Source organism: Solanum dulcamara, chromosome 6 (genome assembly GCF_947179165.1).
Source record: "Solanum dulcamara chromosome 6, daSolDulc1.2, whole genome shotgun sequence".
In the NCBI taxonomy this organism is placed as follows: Eukaryota; Viridiplantae; Streptophyta; class Magnoliopsida; order Solanales; family Solanaceae; genus Solanum; species Solanum dulcamara.
Genome location: NC_077242.1, coordinates 46,866,513 through 46,882,243, shown reverse-complemented (window position 1 = coordinate 46,882,243; position 15,731 = coordinate 46,866,513). Strand labels below are relative to the sequence as shown.

The window sequence follows — 15,731 nt, the reverse complement described above, 5'->3', positions numbered from 1 at the left end:
GCTGAAGATGATGTCAAACTGCTATTGAAATCATTAGGCTTGCGGTTGGTCAAATGTTGGATCAGTGCAGTTGGTAGAAAGTGACATTGCAAAGTTGCTGCAAGAGTTCGACTCATACTTGAGGGAAGAAACCTTGATTTGGAAGAATATCTCTATGATCATGCCCTTGTGACATCAAGGGAAATTAGAAAGAGAAAAATCTTGGTGTCCATGAAATTGGGAAATGTGAGTTGGATGCTTTTAAGAACCACTGGATTTTCCATATACAGCAAGAATAGCTGAACAGGACAGTTCAGAGGTTAGTGCCACGTGCATAAAGTCATTTCCCAGTTGATTTTGTGGTATTCTTCCTGAAGCAGGAACATAAAAAACATGGACTGTCTTGCCAATGTCACTCGTGACCACTATGCCATTTTATCCCCACTATTGCAGGCTGTACTTAAAGGTGTCTTAGACAGTGTGTCTGTGTTGCTCCTTTTTTTTTCTTGTGGAGGTTGCCAGCTTTCTCTTTGGTGGTCCATGTTGTTTCCTCATTCCATTCAAGTAGATACTTGGATGCCTCGAACAGAGAATGTTTCAATGACTTGTTGGCCAGATTTTTTCATTGAGGGTATGCAGCAAGGGAAAGCTTCAATGGAGAAGCTCACTCATTTGGATTTGTGTCATCGGGATTGGCTCTTTCACGGTTGTTCAACCCTGCCTTCCAGAAAAAGTGAACAACCAATGTCAAGCCAAACACCATAGTGACCTTGAGGACAACGTCGATCTTCATGGGGTTTGAATGGTATGAATTGTGGTAAAAGGTAGCTGAAAATCAAGTTTTGTTATGAAAGCCAAAGATGGTAAGGGAAGTTGATTGGGGAGTACAACTGCTTCGTCAATCTATAAATAACTCTGGGTCACGGTTGGAAGAAAACAAGCAAGAATAGAATTATCTCATTCCTATTTTTCCTCTACTTCCTCTTTCCTTTCTGATTCATCTTTTCTGTTGGTACAAGGCACCATTATATTTGCCGTTGGAGTCTCCTTGGATTAGCTTGTAAAGCTAATAGAAATACTCTTTTTTGTTTTTAGTAAATCCTTGAATAAGAAAATTTTCAAGTTTAACTTATGATGCTTATGTTTGTTATTCTTCTCAGGCTCGTGAGTTTGCAAATGAGCTTCGTTCTAGTACAAAAGCATCCAAAAATCCTATTGTATGGTTTGAAGGTTTGACAGGTTTGAATCAGAGCGTGAATAATGCAGACACTTCTGCAGCCTCTGAGGCATATGCTAAAATGCTCACAATATTTATCCCACTCCTTGTTGATGAGGTTTTCTTCTAGTTTCTTTTTCCTTTTTTCCTGGTATATATGCGTATGAATGTCTATGTTGCTTTCTCTACCCGAAGTTTATCATCATTTTTTTTTCTTAAATTCCAAATCCCAGAGTTCTTTCTTTGCACACTTTATGTGCTTTGAAGTTCCAACACTGCTTCCACCAGAAGGTGTTGCCAATGGAAACAAAGCTGGAGATGATAAGGATGATGATTTAGGCATCATGGATATAGATGAGAATGACAATAAAGCTGGTAATTTTTTCTGGTTTCTGCTCTTGCCTTGTCCTGCTTGGACTTTATCAAGGACCACCGTCTTGCTATTTTGCAGGACAGAATTCTGCAGATCTAGAGGCACTAAATGAATCACTACATGATTTGCTTGATGGAATCCAAGTAATGTTACAGTTTTAACTTACAATAGTCTTGTTTTCTAATAACAATAGTTTTTGTTAAGTGCTGATTATTCTTTCTTGTTTGATTTTTCTTTGTGGGTGCAAAGAGGACATTCCTTAGTGCATAATTAGTTTGATTTTTGAGACGCTTAATATACACTTTATCCGATTCTTCGTATACTCAAACACCAGTGCTATTTAAACAGAAAAGAGAAAATGACACAGTAGGTTAGGTTAATAGAGTGAGGAAGACTCTCAAGTTTCACTTAATATGGATGCTGAATACAAACCTACATCAGAGTCTTGTCTGTCTTTAGTTCTTTTATTGTTCTTCTGGATATGCATTCTATGATATCTGCATCTTCACATCACCGTGGCGTTGGTAATTTATCTGGTGGAGTATAGCTATGTTTCTATCAATTTCATGCTACTACCTTAGTTGTCCTGTAGAATCTGAAAATTATTTTTGTAAATAGGAGCAAGAATATTGATTTTGCTTCATCAAGCAGACTGCTTGACATTTTTTTTCTTTTCTTGTGTGAATACCTTTGTACCTGATCTTAGCAGATAGACTTTGGACCTTTATGCTGCACCACTGCTTCTTACGTGCCACGGAGAAGCAGGCCTTTGAGTAAACCAAGTCCGCTGATCTTTTTGTTGCATTGTCTGACATAATTTATTATTTTTTTGTCCTTATCGTGAGGAGTTAGCACTGGACTTTTTTTGTCAAGTTTTATCTGTTCTTTTGGATCTCATATCTTTTTTGTCAGCCTCCTCTCATTTTCTCATACATTGTGGTTGTGAATTTATGATTGTCACAATATCCGGGTTCTTCTTCATGTGCATAATTGTTGATTGGGTTGTTGTTCCACTTAACTAAAGATCTTTCATATTGTTCTGACGAAACAAAACTATAAAAAATATATAACTGATAATATTATCTTTACCCTTTTATGTGCTTTAGGAAGACTTCTTTGCTGTGGTGGATTGGGCAGGCAAGATTGATCCTATGTGCTGCATATCAATGCATGGAATCACAGAGCGTTATATTCCTGGTCAGAAGGCTGATGCAGCAGGATTTGTGCGCATCTTGCTTGATGATTTGGAATCAAGAATTTCAATGCAGTTCAGCCGTGTGAGCTACTGTATCCCTTGTAGCCATCTATATTTTGCAGTTCACAAGGGGTGAAATTTTCTCAGTTTTCCCTATACTTTGCAGTTTGTTGAGGAAACATGCCATCAAATTGAAAGAAATGAGCGAAATGTTAGACAGTTGGGAGTTCTATCATTTATACCGAGGTAAACTGGGTTTCATGTTATGCTTTTGTTATACTTCCATAGTTTTTTGGATTAGATTTACTGTCAGCCACATAGTTAATAGTTCAAATTAAGTTTGTATGTAGATAGAGCTGGAAGTGCATAGTTATTGTTAATGGAGGTAAGTCGAGATTGTCAAATTAAACTTCAGCCGCTGAAGTAAGAGCTTTCTACTTTTATCTGTCCTCCCATTTCGAGTGTAATCTAGTATGCTAGTATGCTACAGTATAAACCCTTTTCCCATATTTACTTTATTGGGAGATTAGTCTCACTATGAATGGTATAGGTTGAAAGTTCTTTCATGTGGATATATTTTCTTCCCCCCCCCCCCCCCCCCCAGTATGGAAATAAAAAGCAGATTGATTTTCTATGGCTCTCTTACATATAACGCAAATAGTTCCTCCAAATTTGAAGTTGAAAGTTTGCCTGCCTGTGTTATTTCTATTATTTTCTGCTGATTTCTCTTTATCAAATGGGAGCAAGAGTATACCATTTTATATTTGATGTCCCCCAATTGAATAGTGCCTGAAATTTTCCTCAGTATTTATGAAATGTAGGTTTTCTGCCTTGAATCTCTTTTGAACTCTCTTCAATTTCTCTGCGCTTGCTGCCAAAACCAACAACACCACGAGGTGCGGAACACTCAGGCGAGTAAACCCCAGTTAGCTCCTCTGAGATCTGCACAGCCACGCGCCGCCGGAAGCCGCAGATCTGCGTCGCCACGCGCAGCACGCGCCGGCGCGTGTGGCAGTTTCCGGCCAGTTTTCGACTTCGTTTTTTCTCCCAGTGTGGTCGCCTCTGCATTCCGAGGCTAACCATATATTTGTATTCAGTGTTTCCGGCAGTGAACAGTGTTTCCGGCAGTGAACAAGTTTTATTTACTTGGAGTTGGTACCTCCAATAGCCCATTTCCGATATTTTAGCCTTATAAATATTGCTTGCAGCGCCTAATTAAGTACCTATCTCACTGCTTTTAGACTATTGCTAACTTGTGCTATACTATTGTTCGTTCGTTTATCTGAGAGTATCCTTTCAGTAGCGTATATCTGCTTTCCTGGCTTTAGTGAGCGATGGTAGACTAGGGTCATGTTCTCGGTTGGGATCGAGGGCCAGGGTTGGGGGGGCTAAGGGGGCTGAGGGAGCTTCTAGATTGAGAGTAGGGTCTTGGAATATTAGGACTTTATCGGGAAAGTCAATAGAGTTAGTTAAGATCCTTAAGAAGAGGAATATTAATATAGCTTGCGTTCAAGAGACTAAATGGGTAGGACCTAAAGCTAAGGAGGTGGACGGGTACAAACTTTGGTTTTCGGGCAAGTCGAGGTATAGGAATGGAGTAGGGATCTTAGTAGATAGCGAGCTTAGAGATCAGGTGGTAGAGGTTAGGAGGATTAATGATAGGATGATGACGATTAAGTTAGTCGTTGGAGGGCTCACCTTGAACATTATTAGTGCCTACGCGCCGCAAGTGGGGTTGGACGAGGAGATAAAAAGGCGCTTTTGGGAGGAATTGGACGAAGTGGTGGTCAGTATACCGCCTACTGAGAAGCTATTCATAGGAGGAGATTTCAATAGGCACATTGGGTCTGTTTCGATGGGCTATGACGAGGTGCATGGAGGATTTGGCTTCGGGTGCATGAATGGTGGAGGAGCCTCACTCCTGGATTTCGCAATAGCTTTTGGATTAATGGTGGCCAACTTGAGTTTCCCAAAGAAGGAGGAGTACTTGGTAACCTTTCGTAGCTCGAGGGCGGCGACGCAAATAGACTTTTTGCTCCTTAGAAAAGATGATAAAAGCCTTTGTAAGGACTGCAAGGTCATACCAAGTGAGAATCTTACGACCCAACATAAACTATTGGTCATGGACTTGGACATAAGAAGGAAGAAGAAGAAGAGGGTCGTGGATGACCGATCGAGGATTAGGTAGGGTCGTTTGACTCCGTCTAGTGCCCTAGAGATGGGGGAGAAGCTGATGGCTATGGGGGCGTGGGATAGTAGGGGGGATGCGAGCAGTATTTGGGATAGGGCGGCCAGCTGCATTAAGGAAACAGCTAGAGAGGTGCTGGGGGTCTCACGAGGCCGCCATGGTGGGCACCGAGGGGATTGGTGGTGGAATGGAGAAGTCTAGGGAAGGTTAGAAGCAAAGAAGCAGACATATGTAAAGTTGGTAGATAGCAAGGATGACGAAGAGAAGCGAACGAACAGGGAAAAGTATAAGATGGCGAATAAGAAGGCGAAGATGGCAGTTTCGACAGCTAAAACGGCAGCCTTTGAACACCTTTATGTAGAGCTAGAGGACAGAGGCGGGGATAAGAAGCTATTTAAGCTTTCCAAGGCGAGAGAGAGGAAGGCACGCGACTTGGATCAAGTGAAGTACATCAAGGACGAGGATGGCCAAGTACTAGTACAGGAATCCCGCATTAGACAGAGATGACAGTCATACTTTCACGAACTCTTGAACGAAGGAAGAGACAGAGAATTTGTGTTGGGAGACTTGGAGCACTTGGATAGGCGTCGCGACTTTGGGTATTGTAGGAGAATAAAGGTTGAGGAGGTTAAGGGAGCTGTTCGTAGGATGTGCAGGGGAAAAGCGACCAGACCTGACGAGATCCATAGGGAATTTTGGAAGAATGCAGGTAGGGTAAGATTGGAGTGGCTGACTACGTTGTTTAATGTCATTTTCAAGACATCGAAGATGCCGGAAGAATGGAGGTGGAGTACAATCATTCCCGTAGACAAGAACAAGGGAGACATTCAAAGCTGCAACAACTATAGATGTATCAAGCTGCTAAGTCACACTATGAAAGTGTGGGAAAGGGTGGTGGAAATGAGGGTGAGGAGAAGTGTGTCTATTTCAGAGAACCAGTTCGGATTCATGCCGGGGCGCTCGACTACAGAAGCCATTCATATTGTAAGGAGATTGGTGGAGCAGTATAGGGAGCAAAAGAGGGACTTACACATGATATTCATTGACCTAGAAAAGGCCTATGACAAAGTGCCAAGAGAGGTCCTATGGAGATGCTTGGAGGCGAAATGTATACTTGTGGCGTACGTTAGAGCGATTAAAGACATGTACGATGGAGCTAAGACCAAGGTAAGAATGGTAGGAAGGGACTCGGAGCACTTTCCTATCACGATGGGGTTGCACCAGGGATCGGCTCTTAGCCCGTTTCTATTCGCCCTGGTGATGGATCAATTGACAAGACAAATACAAGGTGAGGTGCCTTGGTGTATGTTGTTCGCGGATGACATAGTCCTGATTGACGAGACTCGCAATGGAGTTAACGACAAGCTGGAGGGATGGAGACAGACGTTGGAGTCTAAAGGATTTAAATTGAGTAGGACCAAGACAGAATACTTGGAGTGCAGGTTCAGTGGCCTGCCACGTGAGACTGATGGGGAAGTGAGGCTTGGTACCCAGGCCATTCAAAAGAAAAGAAGCTTCAAGTATCTTGGGTCTATTATACAGGAAGATGGGGATATCGACGACGATGTTGCACACCGTATTGGTGCAGGGTGGATGAAATGGAGGCTCGCCTTCGGAGTGCTGTGTGACAAAAAGTGCCATCAAAACTCAAAGGCAAGTCCTACAAAGTGGTGGTTAGACCGACTCTATTGTACGGGGCGGAGTGTTGGCCAATCAAGAAACTCATGTTCAGAAGATGAAAGTCGCGGAAATGCGAATGCTGCGGTGGATGTGTGGGCACACTAGGATGGATAGAATTAGGAATGAAGATATACGAGACAAGGTGGGAGTGGCATCGGTGGAGGACAAGATGTGGGAAGCGAGACTGAGATGGTTTGGGCATGTGAAGAGGAGAGACACAAATGCTCCAGTGCGGAGGTGCGAGGGGTTGGCTATGGAAGGTTTCAGGAGGGGCAAAGGGAGGCCGAAGAAGTATTGGGAAGAGGTGATTAGACATGATATGACACAGTTGCAGCTCACCGAGTACATGATCTTAGATAGGAGGCTGTGGAGGACTCAAACTAAGATAGTGGGCAAGGTGGCTTATCTTTTCTCCATAGTAGTCGTAGTTTTGCTCATTTGTTTATTAACATTTGATTTCTGCATTTGATTACTGCTTATATTTGTTGGTCCGGTTTACTTTTGGTATCCTATTTATCTATAGTAGTTAATGCTCCTTTCTTTCCGGTCTTTCCTACCCTGACTTTCTCGCTCTCATTTCTCATATTTTTATATTGTTTTCGATATGCTTGGCTCTACTGACCTATGTCTTGTTTTCCTTGTTTCTCCTCTCTTGTTCTTCTCTCTTAAGCCGAGGGTCTTTCGAAAACAGCCGCCCTACCTTTCAAGGTGGGGGTTAGGTCTGCGTACACTCTACCCTCCCCAGACCACACATGGTGAGACTATACTGGGCTTGTTGTTGTTGTTGTTGTTGTGGGTTTTCTGCCTTGTCCCTGTTACCTCTTTGTTACAGTTCTATAGCTTCATCATTGCTTTTGTGATGTGAACTTATTGTAGGCCCGAGCCTCGTAAAAATCCCTTCAACAACTCTTTGAATAACTTTATTTACAACTATAGGCAGTAAGCCTTTCAGTAATTCTGCCTCAAAATCAGAATTTGTACTTATTTTGTCTCAGAATGCTTTTACTTATTCATTTAGGCCTATTGTCAACCATTTCATTGGGTGTATAATTTTTCATCTAGATTTGCCACCCTCGCAACCCGTATGGAGCAGTACATTCAAGGACAATCAAGGGATTTGGTTGATCAGGCATACACAAAGTTTGTGAGTGCTTTTATCTCACACTTGTTTCTTAATGCATTACAGCGACCATTAAGCTGAGAAATGAACAGTTGAAAATGTTAGAATGACATAATATATGTTACTGTTTGTCTTGTTTTACCCTTTTTTCCTGATTTGAGTACTGTGATAGGTAATGTAGCATGATTTATACTGTTTAGATATCCAATAGTAGAAAATAAAAGTAATCTGAAGTGTGAATTCAGAAATATTTGCAGAACTCTTTTTCTTTCAAGGTGCAATGAGTTAAATTTCTTAATTTGTGGTGGTCAGTTATATTTGTTCCCTTATGTATGTTTTATTTTGTGGCTCGATTGTTTTGGAAATTATTTGGCAGGTCACTATAATGTTTGTTACTTTGGACAAAATTGCTCAAACAGACCTGAAATATCAAGATATCATGCTTTTAGAAAACTATGCATCATTTCAGAATAGGTATTGTTCACTTTTGGGTTCAGAAATGTATTTGTTGTATTCCACAAAATCTGCTTCTAGTGCTGATTGAAACAGTTGTGCAGTCTATATGACCTGGCTAATGTCGTGCCAACCTTAGCAAAATTCTATCACCAAGCAAGTGAATCTTATGAACAGGCTTGCACACGCCACATCAACACAATTATTTACTACGTAAGTTATCCTATTTCATGCTTCATGATTGTGTAATAATCCTTACTATGCTTTTGCCTTCCTATTACTTTATTTACTCTCTTTGATGAGATACCTTAGAACCTGAACTTTCTCCCAGCAATTTGAGCGACTTTTTCAATTTGCTCGAAGAATCGAGGATTTGATGTACACGATTACACCAGAAGAGGTTAGTTCTTTTTTTTTTTAAACTCCTCTGGGTATTTGTATTTGCAGACTGCCCGTCACCTCAGAGTATCTTAATTTTCCTTGTACGAGGATGGTGTCTTGACAATGCTCTGATACTAGATAACTTGCTAATTTGTGCCAGTACATTATTTCTTTCAAAATTAAGAAAAATTGTGTAGTCTTAAATCTTTATTTGATTAATCTCACTTCGTGTTGAACTTCTAGTACAGCAACTGAAAAAGATATGACCAAAATAAAACTCTGGATTAAAATATTATTTTTGTTTGGACATTTGAACATTTTTGATGAGTTGGATGTGAGAAATAATGCAACCACATTCATTTTCAGTTTAGAATTCCGTCTTCTTTTTTGGTCTTTCTCTCTTTTCCTTTTTGGTGGGAAGACAGGTTAAACCTTGTAGTTCAATAGTTCTTATTTCATTGTTTCATGCGATTCTCTCTTACTGAACTTTGAAGCTGGATGCAACTGGTGTCTCAGAACAATCTTGTTGGGTTGTATTTGATATAAAACGACGGATGTTCTGCTATTTTAAATATCTCTGTTACAATTGATTAAATAAAAACTAAAAAAATGATGGAAAACTTGGATCAGAAAAGAATAAGCGACTGGCCTTTAACTGGTAATTCAAGTAAAGTCTATCAGTGCTTATCAAATGAAAAAAATGGGTATATCTATCATTTGATTGATGTGAAAGTTCAGTTCAAGCACAGAAGGAATAAATGGTGAAGGTATATATGAGTGCCTTAATGAAACTACGGAGGATACTCAGTATATCTTATAGAAGACGATCTTATGCCAAATGTTCCAGTTAGACTTGTTCCTTGTTTAAGGTTTTGAGTTCCGCTAATGATATGAGTGTGCCTTAATGACACTGCGACAATCATCTTCTGCTAATGACTATGCCATTTTTATTAGATTCCATTCCAGATTGGATTGTCAAAAGCGGATCTTAGGAAGGTGGTGAAATACAGTTTATCTGGAGTAAGTCAATCAATTTCCTCAATTGATCTACGAGATTTTGGTTTGTTTCTTAAATGATATATTTTTCTTTGACAGGTGGATAAGTCCATCAGCACGATGTATAAGAGATTGCAGAAGAACTTAGCCTCGGAGGAGTTGTTGCCTTCTCTATGGGATAAATGCAAGGTATATCTAGCAGATTGAATATTGAAATCAATTACTTTGCAAATTCAATAGGTAGCTACACCTCTATAAATTTGGAATGCGTCACGTGTTTCATGCGGCAAAAGTTGGTTGTGTTCGCTAAGGCCGATGGATGCTAAAGAGTCCTGAAAAATCGTAAATATTGTCCCCCATACAATATATACTCTAAATTCTCATTGAGTGAACTATATCTTTTTTGTGTTAGTTGGACCTAAGCTACACACACTTACTGCGAAGGTGGGGCATGGCCTTCGAACCTTACGTGTGATTCGAGATTTGTTCTTTTTTTGTTTTTAAAATCTTGGAACTCCTTCGAGAAGATTCAAACTTTTCTCCTATGCAAAGTTATCACGGGCTGCGGGAATAGTTGAAGCCATACCCAATTGAAACTTTGAAATTTCTTACAATTCTAACGCGTCTTAACACAACCTTTTTCATAGGGTTTCATCTAGGCCATAGGTGGTCTAATTCTCTTTGAAAATAAAGCATAATTGATGTGGTAGGTAGCCAACTTGAAAAAGGTGGACTGACGCCGTTGAAAGCATGCTTTACATTGATAAAGTTATAAATCGGGTAGGTGATTAGTCGACCTATGGTGATGTAGAAATCTTAAACTTCTAATAAGCATTGTCCTTTTGACACTAAAATCTTGAGCAATCTTTGGAGTTGCTTAAAATTTTGATTTTGTGCCTAGATATGCTTTTAGCATTCTGTGTTTTCGTATATTTTTCCCCTTGGTTGATTTTCTGATCAAGTTTTGCTACAACATTCATAAACTTGCAGAAGGAGTTCCTGGACAAGTATGAGAGTTTCGTCCAACTCATAAATAAGGTTTACCCCACCGAGACCATCCCTTCCATCTCAGAAATGCGAGGGCTTTTGGCATCAATGTAAAGAAGCTCTAGTTCTGATTCTTCTTCTCTTTCTCCTGAGGGGGGTCTGTACAGTTGTCTTTTGTAGTTAATATTCTTTTCATCATCATTTGATTAACTCTGATCCTCACATTTATTAGACGAAAACAGGCTAGCTAGAGTTTCTGTGTTATTTTTCTTTGATTTGCTATTTTCTTGTGGTACCAGGTTGGTTTTTAGTTCCAAGCTTGATTCCCACTGTAAAGGAAGAAACTTTCACCTATTAATTGGTGTCCATATTACACTAGATACTAAAAGTGTGTTTGGTATGAAGAAAAATATTTTTTGGCTTAAATGTTTTGGAAAATATTTTTCAAATCAACTTATTTTCCTCAAATTGGAGGAAAATGATTTCTTTCTAAAAATTAAGGTTTTCCAAAACTATCTTCCAACTTTAAATTACAATGGTTTCTTCTTACCACACCCCTACCATGACCCCCCCTCCCCCCCCCCCCCCCAAAAAAAAGTTAAAATTTCTTTATTAAAGAAAAAATTAAAAGTTTATTTTTGAAAAATATTTCACACTTTGAAAATTTCATTTTTTTTACTCCATTCCTACCCCAACCACCCTACCCCCAAAAAATTTTAAAACTATATTTTTGTTGAACAATATTTCAAAATTTAAAATTTTTATTTATCTATCCCACCCTGCCCCTCCCCACTACCAACTCCCATCCCCACCCTCACTGCCCTCCTCCCTCCGCTCCACAAAAAAATTAAAAATTTATTCTTAAAAAACATTTCAAATTTTAATTTTTATTTTTTTTATCCATTCCTACCCTGACCCCCTACCAGCCCTCCACCCCACCAGTCCCCCCCTCCACCATATACACACAAAAAAATGTTAAATTTATTTTTAAAAATATTTCAAATTTTAAAAATTTTATTTTTTTTACCCAGCCCACCCCACCCGCCCCTAACCCCGACCCTTGTGCCAGTCCCTAAACCCCCCGCCCACTCTCCCAAAAAAAATTAAAAAATTATTTTTTTAAAAAATTAAATTATTTTAAAGTTGGGTCTAGAGTTGGGTGTAATCGGATTTCGGTTCGAAAGTCGGGATTGAGTCTAAATTTGAAAGACAAATCTTGAGTTGAAAGTCGAGTTGAGTCCCAAATCAAAGGGCAGGACCGGATCACGAGTTAATTAATAAGTTTGATTTTCATGTCAGAAATTATTTTCTTAAAAATATTTTCTACTCTCTGGCCAAAAATAAAAGATATTTTCTAAAATATATTTTCATTCACTAACCAAACAATAGAAATATATTTTCCGGAAAATATTTACCACTCACCAACTAAACATGAGAAAATAAGTTAGAAATGAGAAAATAAGTTAGAATTCAACTTGTTTTCCAAGAAAAACATTTTCCTTCATACCAAACACACCCTAAAGCTTCATCTTTTTCGCTATTAAGGCCTTGAAACACCCGGCTTTCCCGATCCCTCTCAAAAACGTAATACTCCCTCTACTCCATAGAAAGTAAATTGTTGGGATAAATAAATATTGGGATAGTTTTAAATATATATAATAAAGTAATTAGTTTATAAAAAATATAGTCATATTTTATTTATATAAAAAATAGTCAAAAGTCATAGAAAGTATACTTGAACTATATATTATGATACTCTTAAGAAAATAAATTAAAGGCTCTATTCTATTATTATCATTTTGATTATCCCAAACTATTTTAAAGAAAAAATATAAAGTAGTTAACAATCCCATTAAATGAAAAGTAAATATGAAAAAAATTCAACAATTTTCTTGAATTTTGAGTAATCACATAATACGGACTAGAGAGATTACTTTATAGTGGGTTCTGTGATTTAGACGATTGGTGTCAAATTTAGGCTTCACTTTTTTTTCATTAAGATTAAGACGTCTGAATTTGAATAGGTATTTGAATATTAATATGTGCATCAAGATCTAGATGTATAGATTTGAAAATATATCTAAATATTAAGATGTGGTGTCTGGATCTGAATACTGAATGATTAAAGACTGTTTGTTTTCAATATCTGACTATGAAATGAAATTACATAGTATATCAATAAAATATTATAAAAATTTCTTTTCAACAAAAATATGTATCGGGAGATTAAATTACAAGAACAACAGTAATAATATATCTAGTGTAATCTCACAAGTCCATTTCATGATCAATGAGTTTCAATAAAATTAGTGGCATAATTTTTTTTATAAGAGACCTCAAGTGTATATATATATATATATATATATATATATATATATATATATATATAATTCAACAACAATAATATATCTAGTCTAATCTCATAAGTGCGTTTGATCATACAAGTGGTTTGATGATTAAAGAGTCTCAATAAACATAGTAAACTAACTCAAAAGAGTCTCAATAAACATAGTGAACTAACTCAAAATTTTAATAAGAGACCCACCTAGTTCAACAACAATAGTAAATTTAGTGAAATCTCACAAGCGGGTTCGATGGTCAAAAAGTCTCGATAAAAACAGTGGCCTAAAATAAAATTTTAATAAGAGACCTCAAGTATATACATAGTAGTTATTTTTAATCATGGCTAATATTTTTTCACTCAGAAACCTTGAGTTCTTGACAAAATAAATACACTCAAAAATATTATTGTAACAAGAGTTCTTGACAAACATTAATACACTCTCCCAAAAAAATTAATATAAAAAATTCTAAACAAAATACTTGTAATAATTATGAAAACTTTTCAGTTCAAGAGAAAAAAATGGCTTTTGGTTAAAAAAAAGAGAGGAAGAAAGTTTGTAGTAGAAAGACAAAGTTGCGCAAAGAGAGACATAGAGAGAGGCGGACGACGTGATTATTTTTTGGGTATTAAATAAGTCTGAATATTGTTAAGACTCTCCTACAGATTTAATTCGATAAGATCTTTTCAGATCCATTAATAGATTTTCTAAAAAAAAGAAACAAATAAACTTAATGGACTAAATTCCAATGATTAAGATTCAATCCTAAAACCAAACACATTTAATGGGATGAATATGAATAATTAAGGCTCATACCTACATTAATTGTAAACAAATGAGGCCTTAGCCTAGAAATATAAAACGTATCGCCGTACTGGTGCAATTTAAAATTGTTTGTTAGGATTTAAACAAAAAATGAGTATACTGGCGAACGCTCAACCATGTCTCCTTTTCAAGGCATAGATATGCAAAATATAACTCAACTTTTGAGGTCAAGATCGAATCCACAAGGACCTACAAGGAAGGATTACCAAATACACCCGTAGTGTTAAGTATTTTTGTTAGCCATCTTTTTCGTCTTTTCTAGCTTTATACAAAGAAACAAGAAGTAATTGGGTACCATTGACAATAATTTCATGGTATTGAAAAAGAAGAGAAACCTTTGAAAGTATTGAGATCGAAGTAAAAAGTACACATTCAAACGTATAAATACAAACAAAGGAAAAATAAGAATAATTTATGCGGTATAACAAACAATTCACAGCTATAATTTAATAACATAGACGTTTTTAATGCGGGTTTCCACATGTATCATTCGTGTCAAAATCAAGTTCCTCTCTCATCTCTCCCACGTTTTTTCTTTCCTTTTATACATTAAATCAGTTCTCTGTCATCTCTTCCACTCTATGATTTTTTTGCTTATTTTCACTCATCCACATTCAATTTAAAATTTTAAAGATTGTTATCTCCACCCAAATCGTGTGTCCCCCAATTTTTGGTAACCCATATTCACGTTTTTCAATTGAAAATCTTAGATATACATTTGTATTTTTATATTTTTATAATTAAACCTATTTAAGTTCATCTGATTTCTTAATTTTCCATTGACTTTGATAGAAATATACAAATTTATGCAAGTTCATGACATAACAAACTCTATCAAAGAGATATATACGAGGTATATAAATGCTTGTTCAAAACACTAATGATCCACCATCTTTTTCTTTAGGTCTAACTCAAGTATTCAAAGAAATTACAGTATCAGCTGCTAAGTTTATAGTGACGAAAGAGAATAGATCCAAGCAGCGTAATAATCCACATCAGATGCAACCACTCCGAGAATCATTTCAGGAAAAATTTTAAAACACACAAAATAATTCTCTCATATCTGATGGTTCAAAAGATGCAAAAATTTCAAAAAGAAAAGGAAAGTGAAAGAAATTGAATCCAACAGCAAGGATTCTAAAGCAAAGGATGTCAATGATGATGATTTTGGATCGGTGGGTGAAGATGCAGTTGAACAATTTGAAGTATTTGTATAAATATAATTTTCCTTTTTGTATCAGTTATACATTTGTGTATTTTATATCAATCTATAACCTCATTCATCGACTTCTTGTACATTTCTTTGAATTAATGTTATAAAATAAGTGTATATGCTTTTCAGGATATTTGTCTTTTGTATATGCCTTTACAGCATTTGTATATGCTTCCACGAAACTATAATAGTTAATTGCATTTATATAACTTTTTTTGAAAAAGGCCTGAAATGCCATTAAATTATTGGAAATTGTATAAAAATTCCCCTCATCTATCTTTTGGGTCTAAAATGTCCCTGACATCCATCTTTAGGTCCAAAAATGACATTTTCTTTAACGAAAAAAAGGCATGAGGGGCATTTTTGTACCATTTCCAATAGTTCGAGGGTATTTTAGGTCATTTTCCGTAATTAAAATTCTGTTAAATAAATTTTAATTTATAATTAATTTATAAATAATTAAATTATAACCAATAGATGACCACCACGTATTTTAAAAAAATATTTAAATTATTTAATTAAAATTTGATTAAATAAAATTTGATTTATAATTAATTTTAAATAATTAAATTGTAACCAATAGATGACCGCCACGTATTTTAAAAAACTATTTAATTTAAATTATGTTAAAAATGGTCATTTTTGGACCTAAAGGTGGATGACTAGGGCATTAATTTTTAGAATTTTATATGAAATAATTTGAATAAGTTTTTTAAACATGTGCCGTCCATCTATTGGTTATAATTTAATTATTTAAAATTAATTATAAATCAAAATTTATTA

At 36.6% G+C, this 15,731-nt stretch overlaps 1 protein-coding gene across 1 annotated transcript in view; it reads left to right on the top strand.

Annotated features, from left to right (window-relative positions):
- The window catches only part of LOC129891117 (exocyst complex component SEC3A-like), a 51,314-nt gene extending 40,392 nt beyond the window's left edge, over nucleotides 1-10,922 (top strand). Inside the window, exons 14-25 of the mRNA XM_055966376.1 lie at nucleotides 1,140-1,313; nucleotides 1,429-1,570; nucleotides 1,647-1,711; nucleotides 2,675-2,845; nucleotides 2,930-3,009; nucleotides 7,694-7,775; nucleotides 8,128-8,225; nucleotides 8,309-8,417; nucleotides 8,536-8,604; nucleotides 9,540-9,605; nucleotides 9,681-9,770; nucleotides 10,572-10,922. Of these exons, the coding sequence (XP_055822351.1) occupies nucleotides 1,140-1,313; nucleotides 1,429-1,570; nucleotides 1,647-1,711; nucleotides 2,675-2,845; nucleotides 2,930-3,009; nucleotides 7,694-7,775; nucleotides 8,128-8,225; nucleotides 8,309-8,417; nucleotides 8,536-8,604; nucleotides 9,540-9,605; nucleotides 9,681-9,770; nucleotides 10,572-10,682 (1,257 nt within the window). The 3' untranslated portion in view covers nucleotides 10,683-10,922. The remainder of the gene's footprint in view (nucleotides 1-1,139; nucleotides 1,314-1,428; nucleotides 1,571-1,646; nucleotides 1,712-2,674; nucleotides 2,846-2,929; nucleotides 3,010-7,693; nucleotides 7,776-8,127; nucleotides 8,226-8,308; nucleotides 8,418-8,535; nucleotides 8,605-9,539; nucleotides 9,606-9,680; nucleotides 9,771-10,571) is intronic.
- The last annotated feature ends 4,809 nt before the right edge of the window (nucleotides 10,923-15,731 follow it).